Genomic DNA, 20,804 nt, shown 5'->3' with positions numbered 1-20,804 from the left:
CACTTCCCTTGCACCTCCCTACCCGCTCCCCCAAGGTTGGCCCAGCAGTCAGCCCTTTCGGATCTTAGAGTATCGGAACTTCCCCTGAAAGGGAGACATGCTCCATCCTTGACCCAGGACCTGGGGACGCTCTCATTGGGACTTGGTGGCTGCCTCATTACTTCCAAATTGTTAGACTCCTCCAGGCAACCCCAGGGGAGTTATGTTAACATCTTGGACAGTGTTGATCTGAAATCTCAGAACAATCTGAGGGAGCCATCACTGCTGCCTTCTTTAAGCTAATGTCTGAGGGGCTCAAAGCCAGTATAACTCAGGTTGCTGCCACAGGTTGTGCATGTACCTTTGATGTCCAGGTCTGTAGGAGCTCTCACTGAACTAGGCCACCAAGTTCCTGATTTCTCTGATGAAATGTGGTATTTAGTGTAATGCCCCAGGTGGTCAAATTTAGGTTGAGACTATACCAGTACCCCAAAGCACAAACACTAGCTTTGGTAAACAGGAAATTAAATAAATGCATTTCTGGGATTTCTTCTGTTTTCAACATAAAAAAATCGGGGTTTAGCATTCAATAGGCCAATTTGGCAAGTGAGTTTTTGCTCAGTATTGGCCAAGCCAGCTGGAAACAGGCTTCTGGCTGCACCTGTGAAAGGGTGGTCCATCATGGGAGGTATTTGTGATGCTGGTTTCTGGCCTGGAGATAAGTGACTGGCTTTACCTAAGAGCTGAGCATTTATTGAGCACCTACATGTGCTGGGCATTGGGGCTGCAAATGTCCCTAGACCTGGCTCCTCAGAAAGAGCTAATTCCCCAGAAGAGAAGAAAGGACAAAGCCAGTGTTAGCAGTTCCTGGAGAGTACCACGAAGCATGTGTGCACAGGATGCTGGGGACAAGAGTGCAGCCCACCTAGGGGCTCAGGGCAGCCTCCCCAGAGTAGGGACCTCTGAGCTGATCAGGTGGGCAGAGGGGTAAATGGAATTCTAGAAATACTTGTGCAGATTATTGAGTGTGTACTATGTGCCAGGTGCTGAAAATAGAAAGTAACTGGACCTAAAACGGGAGAGAGTGGCATCATGTCTGGAACAGCAATATAATTTTTCTGGAGAATTGCATTCTGGGAAGATAGCCGATGAGCTGGAGGGTAAGGTTGTGTTATAAGATTTTAACTTGTCTTAATTGTCTTACTTATAGAGTGTTCTCTAATATCTACTCCTTTTTAAGCAACTTATGTGCATTTTCAGTTTTTTTTAAACAATGTAATCTTGAGAAGTCAATTTTATAATCATTTGGTAAATGGAGGGCAACTACTTCATTTTCCTAGTTCATAAGTCATAACCAGAAAATTATCAATAAATAAATTATGTGAACACTTTTAAGTATAAGGAAAATTAGGTCATACACATGATCATATTCCCTCCATGTGGCTCTCTCTCTGAGGATGGAAATGGCATTGGTGATCATTAATAAGATGTGGGTCTGGAATCTCACAATCATCAGATAAGCCCAATGATAAGTATTAACTTTTTGCTCATCTTGGATGGTAAGCTATGGGAATTTTATTGAGGGAACACCTTGCTAGAGGCACCTTAGTTATATTGTGCACCACAACTATAAAAATGGCTTGAGGGGCCTCCCTGGTGGCACAAGGGGTTAAGATGCAACCTATAAAGCAATCCGCAGCCACTGCAGCACGAGTTCAATTCCTGGCCAGGCAGGGAGCAACCCACATGGCGGAGCGGACCTCTCCTGACTTGCCCGCTGCTTCCCTCGGCAGTGTACTTCGGTCAATCTGCCTGTTCTGTTCCCCACTTTGTCTCTGGTGAATCCTCTCACCCTCCGCATTTCTGGCCTCTACCCCGGCTCTTGTATGCATAAATCAATCTTAAAAAAAATAAAGTGCAAATACATAATTTGTATTTCATTGGGTGTGACAAGTGTTATTAGGCTAGCCTAAAGTACTCCAAGGGGTTAAGTCACTGCCAGAAAGGGGTTGGGTAGGGAGAGCATCCACCTTGTCACATGCTGAGTTCAGAAGCTGGTCTTGAGTAATTCCTGTGGCTGCTGCTGCCAGCTTGCTTACCTACATTGTCTCATTTTTACTGCAGACAGCCCCCTGGGATATGGACTGTTACTACCCCAGTCCACTTGCTTCCTCCTGAGGCCCCCACATCCAGCCAGGGTTCACCTAGCAGAGCCTCTCAGCACTGACATGGTCCCTGCCTGGGCGTGATGGTGCCTGTTTCAGATAAATATTCACTTCCAGAAGGTCGTGCCCCTTGGTAACATTGTGAAATTACCAGGAATTAAAGCTATGTGGATCTTATCTTTTTACCTTGCAAGAGTGTGTGTTATTCCTCTGTGGGGATAAAGAGAGCTTGCAGTGGCCCTTGGGGGCAGGAGAAGATCTGTTTAATCTGAACTTTTTCAGAATATGTTTGCCCTGAGCCACAGTTTAACCTCCCACTGCATGTCTTCTCCCCAAGCAGTCTTGACAAACCCAACCCCACCAGACAGTTACAAAACACCCTGTGTGTCGGAAGGAAACAAGTTTCTGACTCTGGGCTCTCCTCCCACTTCCCAGCTGCCACCTGCCCTGGCTGTGCAGGGAGGGAGAAGGCAGCAGCAGGGCCATCTGGAGCTGCAAGGGCCGGTCCCCCGTGGTCCTGTCCTGTGGAGGGACCTGTGTGGACACAGCCCCTCCCTGCCTGACAAAGCTGGTGGGCTTGTGAGATCTGCAAACATCACACCAAACATGTCCTTAGAGCAGGACGTGTTTTGTGGAAAATAAAGGGGATTTTGTCAAGCACTGATCTCGGGAACAGGCTATTTTCCACACCTGAGCCTCCCAGGTTACACAAGAGAAAACTGAGGTTAAGGAGGCCAAGTAAGTTGCCCTTGCTCCTGGGTCTGTAAGTGACTCCACCAGGAGCAATTGCCTCCACAACATGACTTGTCCTTCAGGAAGTCCCCTCAGTGGGCAGCTCCCTGCTTGCACAGCCCTTTCTGTTTTTCATCCTTATGAGAACCTCATATGAGGGGCAGCACAGGTGTCCCAACTTACAAATGAGGAAGCTGGGAATCACTATCCAGGTTTAGGAAACTGGAGCACTGGGGGAAGGTCTAGGTCCTCATCTGGAGTGATTCCCCACTCTCTGGCCTGTGTGATTGGTATCCTGTCCTCCAGAGAAGTGTGTTGATACTTGAGAGTGTGACCTGAGAGAGGCCTGCCATTTGTGTCAAGGTTGTGCGGCTACCTCAGGCCCTGGAGAACTTTGGGGAACTGCCATCCACGGGCATTGCATGCCAGGGTGACGAGGGGATGTTCCCCTCCCCTGAGAGTGGGGCTTGTGGGGAATGGCTCTGCAAAGGACAGCCGTAGTCCATGTCTCCCAGAATGCCAGCTCTTACAGCTCCCAAGTGCTGATTATTAGACTGACAGGAGTTTAATGAGTTATTTATTATATCTTTAGCACATTAGACTATATAAACCTACAATTGAGTAAGTTATATTCAAAAGAAAGATAATACTGAAAACGGATCCTCCCATTTATTTTCCTACCTGTTACTGTGATCTCTTCTGCGGAGGTGAGTGTTGGCTATGTACCTGTATGGGGAAATAGTAGGTAATGGCCTTTACTATGTAATATGCTAAGTAACATAAGCGCTACAGTGCATCTCTGTCCTCTGTGTTGACTGACCTCACATTGGTTATGTGATGTATTCAGATCATAGGGATAAGCAAACACTACCAAACAGGGATCTCCCCAACCCCCATTGCACCAGAACTGGTTGTTTGCCACATACTTGCAACAGAGCCCTGTTAGGGGATTTTGAGGCTCACAGGGTGATGGTGGGGGTCTTGGCAAGCCCGCCAGCTTCACCAAAGATTTGGGCTTCCTTCTGCATAAGGAGAAAGAGTTTACTACGACTGGGCAATTAGCCAAGTGATTCACAGCATTGGCTTCTGTTATCTCTTGTGTCTAGGCTCCTGTTTGTCGGTGCTGTTTTGCAGGATAGAAACAATGATGGGCCCCAGTGTTGATATCTAGAAATAGAAGGGAAGATACTGTCCCTGGGGGACACATCACACCTTTGAAGCCAAGCAGGTTCACAGTTGCACATTGGATTCAGTAACAGGAATAGGTAAGAGACCATGAACAAAGCGCAATGGCTGGGAGTCATGGGTCGTGACTGATGGCCTTCCCTCGTTCTGGGCAGGGAGGAGGACTTAGGTCAGAGGGAAAGGTCTTCCAGCTGGGGGGATGGGCTGTTGGGGCCAGACTCAACATGACATCATTGCCCAAAAGGAAACAACTTTGTTCTCTTGCTGAGAGCCCTTCTGTACAAACACAAGAGACAATGGGGAGCACGGCTGCCACCCATTCCTGCATCACTGAAAGTGTGGGTTCTAGGCCCAGCCCTGCTGCTGAGGGGCTCTGTGCCTGTGGGAACTCACCTCCCGATCACTGGGCCTGTTTCCTCATCTTCAAATAGGTGCAGGGTTTCATTGCCCTGCCATCCATTATCTGACGCAACTGAGAAATTGGCTGTTTCCATCCCACTTAAACTCACCCACAGCTTTTACAGGGACAGTGCCTTCTGCCAGTAGTTTATCTCTTCATCACTGTCTGCTGAATGTCTTGGAAATTCTGAACAAATTTGGGAAATTTGTCCTCCAGTTCATCTCTCCCTATTGCTGGAACTGAGGGGTGATTGGGGTTCAGAGGCCAGCTGGTGGAGGACCCTGGAGGACAAACTGGGAAGAGGGAGGGGCAACCTCTGGTTAAGCCTCTCCCAGCATCTCAGTGGGGTGTTAGCAGCTCTCCAGGCTGCTTGTGATGGGGGCCAGGGTCAGCCACAGCTGCCCTCATGCTCCTCTGGCCCTGAGGCAAGACCTGCAGCCACAGGCCAGCAGGACTGAGCTGCAGGAACAGTGGGGAATGCTCTACTACCACCAGATTAGCAAGCCCTGGAGGCAGAAGGAGCAGCTCTAGGGGAAGATCCTGCCTCCTCACAGGGCATCCTTGATTTCTTTTTCTACTCTGAACCAGGCAGTTCTCAGCCTTGCCCTGTTGCCCTTCTGGAGCCCCCCTCAGTCAGGCGGCAAGGACAGGGCTGTTGAAGGTGTGCCTGGTGCCTGGGAGCTGGAGTTACAGCACCTTCCCTGGGCTGTGGGGCAGGGTCACTTCCACAGTCTAGGGTATCTCTGGACATATCTAGAATGGTCAGTGACCAAGGGCTAAAGTGGGTGGTTTCAAATTTCGGGAAGTTTGGACTCCAAGGCATTTACAAACCTTAGGAGTTTTGGAGTAGTGAGCAGGGGCAGTCTGGCACTTGACAGAAGGTGCTGTAGATACATGTTCCTGAGAATTTCACCCAAGAAAGGCTGGAGAGGAAACGTATATGACTTTGGGCATTAAGATTGGAGGGATATGTAGGGGTGGGTGGTGTCTGCGCATTCTGCACCCCCAGAACCAATTTTTTAAAAGATTTATTTATGCATACCAGAGCTGGGGTATAGGGCAGAGACGTGGGGGGTGGGAGGATCCACCAGAGCCTAGTGGGGAACAGAACAGGCAGATTGAAGTACACTGCTAAGGGGAGCAGCGGGCGAGTCAGGAGAGGTCTGCTGCACCAGGTGGGTTCCTCTCTGGCTGGCCAGGGATGAAACTCATGCTGCAGAGGCCACGGGTTGCTTCATAGTGTGGTGCTTAACCCCTTGCGCCACCAGGGAGGTCTCCAATTTTTTTTTAAAGATTTATTTTTTATTTATGCATACAACAACTGAAATATAGGCTAGAGGTGAAGAGGGTGAAAGGATTCACCAGAGACAGAGTGGGGAGCAGAACAGGCAGAAATACTGAAATAGACTGAGGAGGGGAGCAACTGGTGAGATAGGAGAGAGAAGTCTGTGCCATGTGGGTCAGCTCCCTGGCCGAGGATCGAACTCATGCCAGAGTGGGTGGGGATAGCTCTGAGACTTTAACAGTCACCAGAACCAAATTTTTTTTTAAGATTTATTTCTTTATGCATACAAGAACTGGGGTACAGGCCAAAGGTGTGTGGGGGAAGGGTGGTGAGAGGATTCACTAGAGACAGAGAGAGCAGTAGAACCGGCAGATTGACTGAAATACACTGCTGAGGGGAGCAGTGGGCGAGTCAGGAGAGGTCTGCTGGGTCATGTGGGTAGCTCCATGGCCGGGGATCAAACTCATGCTGCAGTGGCTGCAGATAGCTTCATAGATTGCGTCTTTACCCCTTGTGCCACCAGGGAGGCCCAGAACCAAATTTTTGAGGTACATGTATCAATGCTTGTGTGGATCAAAGCAAACAAGATCAGTTGCTCTACTTTCAAAATATAAACTTAATTTTACCACACTGCAACCTAAACTACTGTCACCACAGTCTGGGTCCCCATCATCCTGCTCTCCAGGGTCAGCATCACAGCCTCCTAACTGTGTCTCTGGACCCACGGGTGGTCAAAAGCCAATCTCTATTCTGCAACTACAGTGATCATTTAAGAATACAAGTCATAGTCTTCTTCTATATTTAAAACATATGACTTCACATCATACTTGGAATAAAAACTAAAGTACCAGGTATTTACACATGTCTCCTGGGAACAAGCCCCTGTCTCCCACTCTGACCTCATCAGGGACCACTCCCACCTCACTGGCTCTGCCCTGGCCATGCTCACCTCTCCTATCTGGAGACCTTCCCAGTGCCTCTCCCTCAGCACTGGGCACACTTCCAGGCCTTGCCACCAACCTTGACCATGTGTTTCCTGGCCACCCTCCCCCTCATCTCACTCCACCATCACCAGTGTAGTTCATTTCAGTGAACTTAGGAGTCTCTGAAGTCCCTGTTTGTAGGTCAGTCCTCACAGAAATGTAGCATCGCGAGACTAGGGAGGTTGCCTGTCCAGGCCCTGTGAGAGGCACATAGCAGCTGTTCGATAAGTATTTGTTGAGAGAATGAATGAACCAGTGAGGAAATGAATGGGCTTCTCAAGGCCCTTCTGAATAGAAACTGCTCAGTTTATGCACATCATGCCAGGGCTGGGGGAGGGGAGAGGTTAAAAGAGGGGGAGGGCCACCTCTAGTTCTGTGCTATCTGCTGGAGTCGGGTGCCAGGTTCTAGTTCTGGGGGCTCCCTTCAGCCTGGGCCTCCCTCCAGGCGTCTCGGACCTTGATCTTCACTTTGAAAGGTTCGACCTGAAAGACCACATTGGGGATACCTTCCAGAGCGGGCATGTGTCCATCATCTGGGACCTCGAAGTCAAACCTCTGCAGTAACCAGGCCATGAAGAGGAAGAGCTCCCTGCGAGCCAGCATCTCCCCTATGCATGTGCGTGGTCCCGCTCCAAAGGGCAAGTAGCTTAAGGATGGTGAGATGAGCTGGTTCCCTGTTGGGTCCAAGAAGCGCTCTGTGGACAAGGGAGGCAGCCATCAGTCAGGGGGCAGGACAGGAGAAAGCAGAGACATGGCAGGTTCCAGAAGGCAGATAGTGCCCTGTCTGGGGAACCCCAGCCTGGGAGGGTGACAGCCTTACTTAGGGCCCTCTGGCTATTCTCAGGTTGGCCTCAATCATACACAGGTAGTAGAATGTCAGGAGGATGGAAAGAGGCAGTGTTAGCAGGTTTAAATGCCACCACCCAGGGGCCTAGAGTGTGTATGTGGGTACCATGTGACAACAAGCTTCTGAGAGGAGAGATTGCAATTGTGGGAAGACACAGAAGGAGTCTATTGTAAAGTTGGTGATTCTAGGGGATTTGTTAGGGGCGTCAACTGGTATACAGGATTGCAACCCAGAACTTTTTAGTAGGGGGCCAGGCAGGAGTGAAGCCGAGTAGTCGGTGGAGCATAGAGAGTAGGCTGGCTGTTTGGCTCTGGAGCATGACAGGACAGATACTCACCAGGCATGAACTTGTCAGGCTGGTCCCACTCCTTCTCACTGTGATGCAGCGCCCACAAATTAATGATGATATCTGTGCCTTTGTCAATGGCATAACCACCAATGCTGCCCCAAAGAGGGAGAGGAAGGGGTTATGGAATGTTGTGGCTCCCACCTGCTCAGCCCCAAGCCTGCACAGTCTGCTCCCTGGCGAAGAGACAAGTAGCCTCTCCTCCCTCACCCCTAATGCCTCACCTTTTCCTTAACTCTGCCACATCCATATGCATCTAGCACTTCTCCAACCCACTCTGCCTGATAACAATTTGTGTATGAACGCTGTGTAGTGGATACATGAGTGTTTTTACAGGTGGGGATGCATCTGAATTGGTGCACATCTGTGTGTGCCTGGGGCTGCTAGATTGGGTGGAGTAGAACTTGGGTCTTATCCAGACCACATGTCTCCAAGGACTGCAGGCCTCCTCTGAGGGAGGTCAGTAACCTGTAGGCTGTGACTATGTGAGTGTGTTGGATGTATTGATCAGTAGGCTCATGGGTAGTCTGTTTGATAGCCAATCATTGACCATAAGTTGATCAGCAAGCTATAGGGACCACGATGAAGGAGGGATCGACCAGATGGCCTGGGAAGAATGCTGAATGGATCGTTGTAGTGGGTGATAATGGGAGGGAAAGCACACCTGGAGTCGACGATAGCCTGGTGGGGGATGAGCATTGGAGCCACGGGCCTGATGCGCAGCACCTCCCTGATGGTGGCCTCCAGGAGGAGGAGATGGTTGCGGTCACTGAGAGTTGGTGTGCGGTTGAAACCAACATTCTGATCAAGCTCCTCCTGGATCTTCTTTTTTAGCTGTGGGCCAGAGGAAGTGGTTGTGATCAGCAGGCTCAAGCCTGGGAGAACATGACATTATGATAATTCTATTGTCAAATCTACAAGAGCTGTCTAGACCCTTCCCAGTGGTGAGTGTGCAACTCAGGTCTTTCTTCCAGATAATGGGATATTTTCTCCCTAGACCACAGCTAAGCACTGCTTGGGTAAGGGGTGGGATTACCAATTTTTCTGGACAGAAGGTCTGAGGGTAGTGCCTCTACCTCTCTCTGGGATCAGAGGTTGGGCTGAGTGCAGTAAGGATGTTTTGGAAGACTGGAGTAGAGAGAAGCCCACCTGAGGATAATGCAGCAGGAAGGCCACAGTCCACTGTACCACAGAGCAGGTGGTCTCCACACCAGCCCCAAAGATGTCCCCGATGGTGCTGAGAATGTGTTTATCTGAAAGCAACTTTGAATACTGGTCTGGGTCTGCATTGCTGTTGCCTGAGTTCATCTGAGCTTGGATCAACACGTCCAGCATGGTGTTGATAGAGTTGCTGCTGAAGTTCTCCTGGTAGGTGAGATTGGAGACAGTGCTAAGGACGGAGCCCCATCTGAACACCCTCCTTTACTTCCATCCCAGAGTAGAGGTTCTCCTTTTAGATAAGGGAGAGCCGTGGCCTAGGTAGGACCTATGATATATGGAATTAGGAGGCTACACTGGGCCCTCCTTGAATTTGGGTTTGGTGGTCCTTTCTAGGACCTCTTCAGTTCCTCATTTCCCCACCCCCATCATGAGTTGAGTCCATCTCCATTGATGCCAACAGTGTGCCAGGCTCTGGGAGGTGGGGAGAGCCCAGTGTCCAACATCAATCCAACCTGTTTACACATGTTCAAGTATTCAATCTCTTCTGCTCCATCCTACCTTATATTTTTCAATGATTTCACTCAGGCATTGTTCTCTCATTTGTACACAATTCCTCATCATTTCTAGGGTTTTATTGGGGAAAATCTGAAAAGTAGGAAAATAATCATTTTCATTTAATTTCTTTAGCTGCCCAAATCCTTCTTGGAAGAATTCTCTCTCTAGAGAGTTCCTATTCCACCTGGACTTCAGTCAAAATTGAGGTTATGGGGACCTAAATGGGATCATCAGTGATAAATAGGATAATATCAAGGGCCTCCCTGCTGGCACAAGGGGTTAATTATAGCACTTGTGAAGCTATCCACAGCTTCTACAGCCCAGAGTTAGGTAGGACCTAGCAGACCTCTCCTGACTTGCCTGCTGCTCCCCTCAGCAGTGTACTTCAGCCAATCTGCCTGTTCTGTTCCCCACTCTGTCTCTGGTGAATCCTCTCACCCCCAGCATCTCTGGCCTGTACCCCATCTCTTGTATGTATAAATAAAAATAAATCTTTAAACAAACAAACAAACAAACAAACAAATAAATAAATAGGATAATATCAACAAGGCAGAAGGGAGTTTCTCACTTCCCATTCCCCATTCTTTCAAATATTAAAACTGAATGAGGTAAATACTTAGATATATGCTATGTGCAGTCTTTAGAAGTAATAGAGACAGACATGACTCTGGAGCGTAGGCAAATTCTTTAATCCCAAATCACTGTTATCTTTGAAGGGTGAATATGAAGAAAACTACCTTTGGTGAAATGGCACGACAAATGCTTGTGGAGTCCCTAATATTGACACATGGCCATTGATAACTCAATGAAAGCCATGTTCAGGGTCTTAACGAATGATTAAAATGTTAATTCTATTTGTTCAGTGGAGGGGCAAGGTTTTATGTGTCAAGGTGGGAGCTGTTATTGTGGCTGAGGTAGAAATGAGTAGTATGGTCCTAGAGCTGAGCAGTAATTTTTCAAAACTGGGGACCCTGGAAAGGTCTGCTGGGATCTGAGGGTGGGGCCTGGTCTCTTCCTCACCTGCAGGATAGGGAATATGTCTGCCATAGTGTTCTGGCCCAGAGCATCCATGATGCCATTAATGTAATGCTCTATGGTCTTGAATTCAGGATCCTCAATCTTGAAGGTGAAGTTGAAGCAGATGAAGCACATAATGTTGGTCACCGCCAGGAAGACAGGCAAGGACAAATCTACTGGCTGTCCATTCTGCGTGGCCAGGAAATCAGACAGTAAACTGATTTCCTGACATACTGAGGGGAGAAAAGAGCATAAAGGTGGGAACTAAGCAACACTCTCAACCCTTATGTGGCATGCAGTTCCATCTTAACCAGGGACAGATAGCAAAATAACAGTATTTTTTAACAGTAGCTAAATAAATGTAAATTAAGGCAATAATAACCAATTTCCCCTCCCCAACCATCTTAAGACAGCCCCGGGAGCCAGATGGTACTTACTCATGTTGTCTAGTCTCTGGTTGCCATCCTTAAAAAGAGCAAAGGTAGCCTGCACCAGCTTCCGATGCAGGTGCCACTGGGCACCATGGTCAGCGAAGGCAATGCCCTTTCCATTGTCTGACAGGATGCCTAAGGTCACCTTTAGAGAGCAGGAAACACTGTAGGAAGCAGGCATCATCTACCTGCCTTGTCCTGGGCTTCCTGCACCTGTTCCCCTTAATGAGAGAAGACAGGCACCTGCTTATCCCTATGTGGGCACCGTGCTGCTCTACTCCACCATGATTTTAGGCCTTGGTAGGGCAGTTCTAAAACCTCCTCATCCAGACCCAGTTCCCAATTCCATAAAGGAGGCAGTGTGAGGAGAAGAAATAACCCTGAATTCAAATCCTAGGGTCCTGACATTTAGTTAAAATTATAGGTTGGCTTTTGGGCAGGCAACTGTGGATGGATATGGTCTTTGAATTCTGTTTCCTAGGTGCAGAGAGCAGGCATTCTGGTAGAGAGGACTGCCTAGACTTTTGACTTTCCCTGGGCCCTCTGGGGGTGCTAAAGGCACAGCAATGAATCTCCTTTAGGATTCCTCTCCTATTTGTATTGTGTATGCCTTTGAAGGCCACGCCTGGAGATACTAGCAGTGTTGTACACTCAGTTGGATCTTGGGCAAGTCACTGTTTTCATAGGTATGTACCAAAACCACAAAGGCCCAAAGCTTTCTCTGTTCCACCCTGACCCACAAGCCCATCTGACTAGCCTTTTCTTTCTTCTTTCCTGGAGAAGAGCTCAGAATTGTTGAGACTGAGGCAGTTGTCTCCCACTGGCCCTGGGACAATGCTTTATCTGCACTGTCATTAATTCGGGAAGTCTTGGCTGAGAGACATGATCATCCGGTTCAGGGGCAAGATGCCTGGAGTGAGGAACCCCCCTCTGCCCACTGCCTGGGCTGCCCAGAGAATGAAACTTTTTTCAATTTTCCTGCCTGGTTGAGAGATTAGATGGGGGCTGAATTCACTCTCCAATCACAACCCAAATCACGCTCTGTCCCTGAAGGTATTACAGGCTATTGGAGCTGGGATGGTCGTTGTAGACATGGTGAGAGAGAGAGAGAAAGGAGGCACAGGGCACTGCTTACCACTTGGGGCCGCCCAGCGAAGTCCTTGCCTTTCTTGATCAGCACCTCCCTGGCCAGCTGGTGCTCCCCAATGATCACTGTAGTCTTGCTCCCCATACGAAGGGAATAGATGGGGCCATATTTTCTCTGCAGCTTGAAGAAATTCACATGTGGATGTCCATGTCTGGGGAGGAAGGGAAGACTGCCTACCAAGGGCAGGGCTGGGAGGCTGTTGGGGTACTTGACAACAAGGCACTTCCCCTTGGGCCAGAAGAAATAAGTCAGGATCAACATCAAGAGAGTGAGGAGCTCCCACATGGTGGCAGATGGGGCAGGCACTGTGGTTGAAAGAGCCACTTAGGGAGCATGGAGGCCTTTTAAAGGGTGGGGTCTGACCTGGGTGTTTATGATGTCTTACCATGTGGAAGTTTAAACTGAAGCAGAGATACCTTAAGCCTCACCCAGACAGGGAGGGGAGGGGCAATCGATACCAGTGTGACCTGTTCTGAACAAGTAATATGACCCCTGCCTTAGAAGACATAACAGCGCCCTTATGGTTGCGTGATACTTAGGGAAATACTTCTCTTGCTTCCAAGAATGCTGATAACATCAGTGCCTGAGGAGTACCAAGATTTTAATTGATAACATAGAAGGAGAGACACCACCAGAAGTACTTTCAATCCTCTTCTGATCTACGGCCCCTAGACTACTTGGCATCTTCTCTACTTGAGAGAGAAGAACCCGTCCCATTCCTGCATGTTCCCACACCCTTTTTCTCCTTCATAGTCTCTCTTCACTTGCTGTTCAGGGAGGAAGTCTTCCAAGTACTGACTCTGCTGCCTCCTGACTTAGTGCCACTTGCTAATAAAGCACCTCTTTGCTGGGAATAAACTTGTGGTTCAGAGTCTGGCTTCTGATCACCAGGGATATGACCTGCTTTGATTAGTAACACCTTCTCAGCAGTGGTTCAAGTCTACGGTACAGAGTAGGTAGAGTCTAGCTCCCTCTTGGAGCTCCTCCTTTGTCAATGTCCCCAAGTTGTCCAGAAGCAGGTATTATCTTGGTCAGGAATCAGGTTTGGGACTTTACATGTTTGAAAAATCAAAATCACTGGACAGATGACATTTTTGAGTGTTATAGCCAACAGAGACTGTCAGAGACATTTTATCCAATTTTATTATTTAACAGGTAGAGAAAGTATGGCCCTTAAAGGTAAGGCTTATAGAAGGTCCTACAAGATAACGACAGCAAGAAGCCAGGTGTCCTAACTCCTGGTTTGCTGCTGTCTCCATAGGCAGTGGAGCCCAGGGGTTGAGAGCATGAGCCCTAGAGTCTGAGAGGCTTGGGTTCCAATTCTCACCTGGTCTCTTTCTATTTATGTGATCTTGGATGAGTATCCAAGAACTTTATTATATTGAAAGCTCCATGGCAGAATGAGAGGAGTAGATTGGCCTGGCCCCTTTGGACTTCCATTCTGGCTTCCAGTTGGGTGCAAGTGACAGACTCTCTATGATTCTGAAAGGGTGAAAATGTCAACATAGAAACAAGGCCTCTGTGTCACTGTCCGTTACAGCAACCTTCAGAACACTAAGTTGTGTCCTTAGGTCATCAGCATAGACCTCCCCTAGGCCTTCAGCACACTGCCAGCATTCCCTGCTGATTTTCTTTAGGAGGATGAGTCATGGAGATACCACCCAGACCACCTGTTCCATCCCAGGCACCACAAGAGGAGCTTGTCAACAAGGACTAGAGATAACCCCAGGACATGAGCAGTCTTGCAGAAGCAGTGAACAGCAGCTTTTCCTCAAGATGCCCTCAGAAAATCCCTACTCGAACTCAAGACTTGAGGTGGTTTCTTTAGAGGTGGAGCCCATCTCTTAGATATACCAGTTTTCAGAGTCCACCTAGGTCTCCTGATGCCAGCTCTACTCTGTGTTTGGCTTCGGAGTGGTGGGAAGCAGGGTGGACTTTGGACAAAATTCTTCAGCCTCCTCACTCATGGAGTCTGCAGTCTCAGACCATTGCAGGAGCAGTGACATTTCATAAGGCACTTGATCCTGGACAGAAGCTCTTTCTGGACAAGGTGAGAGAATAATATCAGGTTGAACTGGAAGGAGAACTGCAAAGGTTGACCAGCTTCACTTTGAAGAACTGAAATTTGTAGTCATTGAAAAATCAATCTTGAAGAAATGATGTGGCACTTATCTGGTAATTTGCGCTAGATTTGTTAACAACTACTCAGCCTAATCAGAATAACATACCTCTCACCAGAATGAAATGTTCTTTTATTCTGATTCACAATAAGCAATTTTGGGTTGAAAAACTATAAAAGTAAAGTAGACGTAAAATATTTACTATTTTAACTCTCTTTAGGAGAACAAGTAGTCACTTTAACTATACTCACAGCCTCCACAGTGTCTACTGCCAAGTCATTTTCCTCACCAAACAGAAAGTGTACCTATTCAATAGTAATTTCTCTTTCCCCCTCCCTTCTCCCTCGTTACCTCTAACCTTCTTGGTTCCTGTGAATGTGCCTATTTCACACAATGGAAACCATATAATACTAGTGTGTGTGTGTGTGTGTGTGTGTGTGTGGCTTATTTCAGTTAGTATGTTTCATTAGTATATGTTATCATTGTGGTAGCCTGTATCAGACCCCATACTTTTTATGACTGAATAATATTTTATTGTATGGTTATGCTGGGGTTCAGAGGCCAGCTGGTGGAGGACCCTGGAGGACAAACTGGGAAGAGGGAGGGGCAACCTCTGGTTAAGCCTCTTCCAGCATCTCAGTGGGTGTTAGCAGCTCTCCAGGCTGCTTGTGATGGGGGCCAGGGTCAGCCACAGCTGCCCTCATGCTCCTCTGGCCCTCAGGCAAGACCTGCAGCCACAGGCCAGCAGGACTGAGCTGCGGGAACAGTGGGGAATGCTCTACTACCACCGGATTAGCAAGCCCTTGGAGGCAGAAGGAGCAGCTCTAGGGGAAGATCCTGCCTCCTCACAGGGCATCCTTGATTTCTTTTTCTACTCTGAACCAGGCAGTTCTCAGCCTTGCCCTGTTGCCCTTCCGGAGCCCCCCTCAGTCAGGCGGCAAGGACAGGGCTGTTGAAGGTGTGCCTGGTGCCTGGGAGCTGGAGTTACAGCACCTTCCCTGGGCTGTGGGGCAGGGTCACTTCCACAGTCTAGAGTATCTCTGGACATATCTAGAATGGTCAGTGACCAAGGGCTAAAGTGGGTGGTTTCAAATTTCGGGAAGTTTGTAAATGCTCCAAGGCATTTACAAACCTTAGGAGTTTTGGAGTAGTGAGCAGGGGCAGTCTGGCACTTGACAGAAGGTGCTGTAGATACATGTTCCTGAGAATTTCACCCAAGAAAGGCTGGAGAGGAAACGTATATGACTTTGGGCATTAAGATTGGAGGGATATGTAGGGGTGGGTGGTGTCTGCGCATTCTGCACCCCAGAACCAATTTTTTTAAAAGATTTTATTTTTATACAAGAGCCGGGGTACAGTCCAGATGCACAGGAGGGTGAGAGGATTCACCAGAGACAGAGCGGGGAGCAGAACAGGCAGACTGAGGAAACACACCGCTGAGGGGAGCAGCGGGCGCAACAGGAGAGGTCTGCCACACCATGTGGGACCCTCGCCAGCCGGCCGGGATTGAACCGGCGCTGCAGAGGCTGTGGACAATCTCACAGTGTGGAGCTCAACCGCCTGCGCCACCAGGGGAGGCCCCAGAACCAATTTTTTTTAAGAATTATTTTTTATTTATGCGTACAACAACTGAGATGTAGGCTATAGGTGAAGAGGGTGGGAGGATTCACCAGAGACAGAGCGGGAAGCAGAACAGGCGGAGATGCTGAAATAGACTGATGAGGGGAGCAACTGGTGAGATAGGAGAGAGAGGTCTGCTGTGCCATGTGGGTCAGCTCCCTGGCCGAGGATCTAACTCATGCCACAGTGGGTGGCAATAGTTCTGAGACTTTAGCCGCTGTGCCGCCAGAACCAAATTTTTTTTTTAAAGATTTATTTATTTATGCATACAAGATCTGACATGTAGGCCAGAGGTGTGGGGGGGAGGGGGGGTGGTGGTGAGAGGATTCACCAGAGACAGAGTGAGGTCTGGACAGGCCAGTGCTGAAATACACTGCTGAGGGGAGCATTGGGCGAGACAGAGTGGTCTGCTGTGTCTTTTCGGTTAGCCTCTTGGCACAGGGGTGATACTGCTGAGAGTTAACCCCTAGGCCACTAGGAAGCCCTGAATTTCATTCCCTCTTAAGGACTAACTCACTGAATTGCACCCCTCATTCCTTCTTAGGACTCATCATAAATCGCTATACCCTCATTCCTGGTAACTTGGAAAATTGATTATTACATTCCTAATACAAGTCTCTATTTCTCTCTGGGATGATAGTGCCAACAGAAATAAACCTCTGCTGATTCCTGAGAAAAATTTGGGTTTTAGGTGCAAAGAAATACCTGATTTAGTTGTTTATAGATACCTCTGTGATGAGGCCTGATTGGGATTATGACCCTTGCCTTAGCAGCCAGCATGGTTGTGTGATCCTTAAGGAGATACTTCTGTTGTCTCTGATGATGCTGATAAAATGTGCCTGAGGGGCACGTGAGGGTGGTTTTAACTGATAACACAGAAGAGACACATCACCAGAAATATTTTCAGCCCTCTCCTGTAAAGGATTGAAATCCTTCTCTAGGCAGCTCCGAGACTGCCCTGCACCTTCTCTCCTTGAGAGAGAAAACCCGCCCCACTCCTGCTTGTTCCCACGTTCCCTTTCCTCCTCCATAGTATCCTTTCACTTGCCCCTCTGGGAGGCAGCCTTCTCTGAGTACTGACTCTGCTGCCCTCCCAGCTTGGTGCTTGTAAGGGCAGGACAGGACACAGTGCAGGTTTTCTGATCCCATGCAGACTGGGTAAAGGAGGAGTAAGAGTCCTCAGTAGTTTTGCAGGTTTTTTTATTGGGGTTCACCAGGCATATGGCAGGCAGGGGTGCTGGCTGGGGGGCTGGGAGGCTGGTAGGCCTCTAGCGTTCTATTTGGGCTCTCTAGCGTTCGTTCTGCTGCTTCTTGGCTTCTCTTTCGGCTTCTGCTTCAGCTTCTACTGCTGCTTTCTCTGCTTCGGCTTCTGCTGGCGTCCCCATGACGCCGCCCTTAAAAGCACAGTCTTAGCGCAGGTGTATCCCATCTACCTATGCCCACACCCTATTCCAGGTGCCCGCCATCAGGCATGCATTCAGGACAAGGATCCATCATCTATCCTGATGGCGGAAGGGCAGAAAAGCCTGACATTTTCTTTACCCTACAGTGCTACTCGCTACTAAAGCACCTCTTTGCTGGGAACACCCTTATGGTTCAGAGCCTGACTCTGAACCGCAGGGATATGACCTGGTTTGGTTGGTAGTGCTGTCTCAACGGCGGCTCAAGTCCAGAGCACAGGCAAGATAAAGTCTAGGTAGGGGGGCAATGGCCAGTCCTCCCTCTTGGAACTCCCCATTTACCATTGTCCCCGGATTGTGTAGAAGGAAGTAGTATCTTAGCGAGGAATCAGGTTTGGGATTTTCCATATTTGAAAATCAGAATCCCCGGACAGATGACATTTTTCAGGGTTATAGCCAGTAGAGGCTGCAAGTGAAAGTGCTATGGAACATCCCTGAGAAATTCACTGAGTGGGCTCCAGAGTTCTGAATTCATACTAAACCTTCTGTGAATCTACTACCCTTGTATCCCTGTTTCTAGTGTTTCTTGTTTAGAGCAGAAGCCCCATTAACTACTACAGCTGAACGTATGACCTGTAAACCCCATTCTTAGGTAGATAACCAGCGGGAATTGTTGCTATGTTCACCCAGAAGCATGTTCAAGGGTGCTCATAGTGGCACTGGTTATAATCATCTCAACCTAGGAATTTCCCAGATATTTATTGATTGTGGATGGGTAACTTGTGATCCATCACACAGTGGAATGTGAATGAACTGCAAGTGAATGAACTCCAGCTGCCTCTGCACACCCACAGGGATAACTGTCCCCAACACAGCGCTGAGTGCAGAAGCCAGCCCCAAGTGCATTCATGGGGCATGGGTTATGTCCATCAATTTCATAAATAGATAGAACTAATGCATGGTTGTAGAAGTCAGAATAGTGGTTACTCTGGGGGTGGCAAGTGACAGCAGGAGGGCTCAGGAGGGCTGTGCTGGGCAACAGGCAATGGTCTGCTTCTTCATCTGCAGGCCTTTGACACAGGTATGCTCATTTTGATCAGGACGGTATTTATTGAAAGTACATGGTTCTCCGTAAAGTGTTTACTTAAAAATTTGGTCTCTATGTATTTTGTGATGTTTCTGAGAATTGCATGAAGTATTAACATGTTTTCTTCCAAAGAGAGAATTTATACCTTTCATCAGTTCCTCAAAACAGTGGCTCAGTTTACCTGTATGCTCCCTTCTCTCAGCCCCTCTTACTTTATGATTCTTCTACTCCACCTGTCCTCCAGTTGCTGCTTTCTCTCTCTTTCTCCAAGACTGTTTTCCGGGACGCTCTGGTATTTTCACTTTCTAGAACAAATATTCTTCCTGGTTCTCCTTACCTAGCTAAAGAATATTCTCTCTGCCCCCTGCCTTACCTACCTGGACTCTTCTCTGTGGACAGCCCTTCCTGTGCTGTCCCTTCGAATGAAGACACTTCACGTCAGGGGCAGGCAGTGCAAGTGAGATTCTCTTCATTCCCCCCAGCCTGCCAGGTCCCCACTGCTCCAGCTCTGCGTATGAATTCTTGTGCTTTTGTAGTTTCAAACCTTCACTAGTGCCATTGCTTACTGACTTTCTGTGGCTCGTTTTCATTTGATTCTCAGCCTTCCTCTTCATCCTGCTGCCATGCTGCTGCCTCTGAGTCTATGGGAGTGATCAGCCCACATGGCAACCTCACAGTTTGACACCTCCTCAAATGCAAAGGTCTTCACCCCAATTTCCCTCCAATCACTCCTTCAAATTTCAAGTCTTTCCCTTAATTGTATGCTCAGCAGATAATCTTACCTTTTACTTAAGGAGTCTGAGAGCATTAAATTCAATCACCCATAGTTTCTCCTTTTCTGGTTCCTTCCCTTCAACCTGAGAGGTAAGCAATTGCCTCTTCTGTTTCTAATCACACCTCCAATATTTGGCAAAATACAATACTTTGTTGATATGTGCTTTGTCTTATATCATAGTCATTTCATCCTCATAAAAACTCATACTTTAGGTGTGACTCTTGTCACCATCTGCATTTTACAGCAGAGGAAGCAGGTATATGAACTTGCCCAAAGTCCTACGACTAGTCAAGTTGCACAAAGGTGGGATTCAGCAGTCTAGGGGTCTTAGCTCTTAACTGCATCTTATACTCCTTGTGATAATACAGCGTGACAAATTTTTATTAAGCACATTTTGTACAAGACCCATTGTAAGAATGTATTCTGTGAATGTCATACAATATACAGAATGAATCATTAATGTTTATAATTGTTGGTACTACATCCCCCATAGTAGGAGGTTAGAATACAATGGAGTAAAGTGGGAGAATATATGTCCTTTTTTATCCTGTATGTGATAAAGCGTCTCTCAAAGCATACTCGACTTTGTGCATGTGTCAGTGGAGTGATGTAGGAGGAAGAATTTTCCATGTATATCTTTCAAAAATTTATTTTATGTGAATGCAATTGAAATTGAGTTGATAATTAAAAAAGAAATAAGGAGAGAAGAACAGAGATAGAAACTATTTTAACTGACTGTATTACTCATATTTTTAAAAATAATCCACCCCTCTACCTGCTTTCTTGAGCCCATTCCTCAGACCTCCTACAGTTCTTAATTTGTTGTTGCTTGCCTCCTGCATCAACTCACCTCTTGAATGACTCTTACCTCAGCTGACTCAAATGCTTGATTTTTATCCCAAATAAAATTTGAGAATCCGCCATTGATATCACATTCCCCTCCAATTTTCCTTTAACCTCCCTCCTCTTTTATCTATCAGACTTGTGGGTAGAATAATGTAATGGACATAGTGAGGCTCTTGGGTGCTCTCAAGGACAGCCCCGAAGTGTGGTGGCGCAGCCAGCCTGCCCCTGCAGGTCGGGAGCCATGACTTGGGAAGGGGAAGAGGGACTAGACCACCATCTGACTCAACCCCGAAATTGCAGTGTTAGCCAACACGGATATGATGCTTTTATTATTCATCATGCCAGCCACCATGAGGTAGGCAGACTTACCTCCTTCCCGCTGAGAGGAAACTGAAACTCAAGAAATGTGGACTCAAGATCACAAGCTCATGTGGCCATGGAGGTGCTGGAGGCCAGGCGTTCTCTTGCAGGTTGCTCTGGGGGTTCCTGAACCAAATCTTACTGCCACACCGTGTCCCTCCTCCCCTTTGTGCCCTGTGCTCTAAAAGGACCAAGTGTTGACTGCTAGCCACCATTACCCTCCCGAGTGTGCTCACCTCTCTACCAGGTTCAGGGCCAATTGAGCAAGAGAGGGCAAAACACCTCACAAACACAGGGGTGGCACTTGTTTGTACTATGCCAGGTTGAAGCCAAAATGCTTAATTTGAACTGAGTTGTAAAAAG

The 20,804-nt window shown here is 47.9% G+C and overlaps 1 protein-coding gene across 1 annotated transcript; it reads right to left on the bottom strand.

Annotated features, from left to right (window-relative positions):
• Positions 1 to 6,866: 6,866 nt before the first annotated feature.
• On the bottom strand, positions 6,867 to 12,537 carry LOC119234280 (steroid 17-alpha-hydroxylase/17,20 lyase-like). The gene is made up of 8 exons (XM_037497126.2): positions 12,222 to 12,537; positions 11,093 to 11,231; positions 10,659 to 10,888; positions 9,642 to 9,728; positions 9,072 to 9,287; positions 8,587 to 8,756; positions 7,914 to 8,017; positions 6,867 to 7,424 (listed from the first exon to the last, which is right to left on the bottom strand). The coding sequence occupies exons 1-8, from the start codon at positions 12,516 to 12,518 to the stop codon at positions 7,135 to 7,137; spliced, it is 1,533 nt and encodes a 510-aa protein (XP_037353023.1). The 5' UTR covers positions 12,519 to 12,537; the 3' UTR covers positions 6,867 to 7,134.
• Positions 12,538 to 20,804: the final 8,267 nt, after the last annotated feature.

This window comes from Talpa occidentalis, unplaced genomic scaffold (genome assembly GCF_014898055.3).
Source record: "Talpa occidentalis isolate TD23 unplaced genomic scaffold, MPIMG_talOcc4v2.1 talOcc4.8, whole genome shotgun sequence".
In the NCBI taxonomy this organism is placed as follows: Eukaryota; Metazoa; Chordata; class Mammalia; order Eulipotyphla; family Talpidae; genus Talpa; species Talpa occidentalis.
This window is presented reverse-complemented; position numbering and strand designations above follow the sequence as displayed.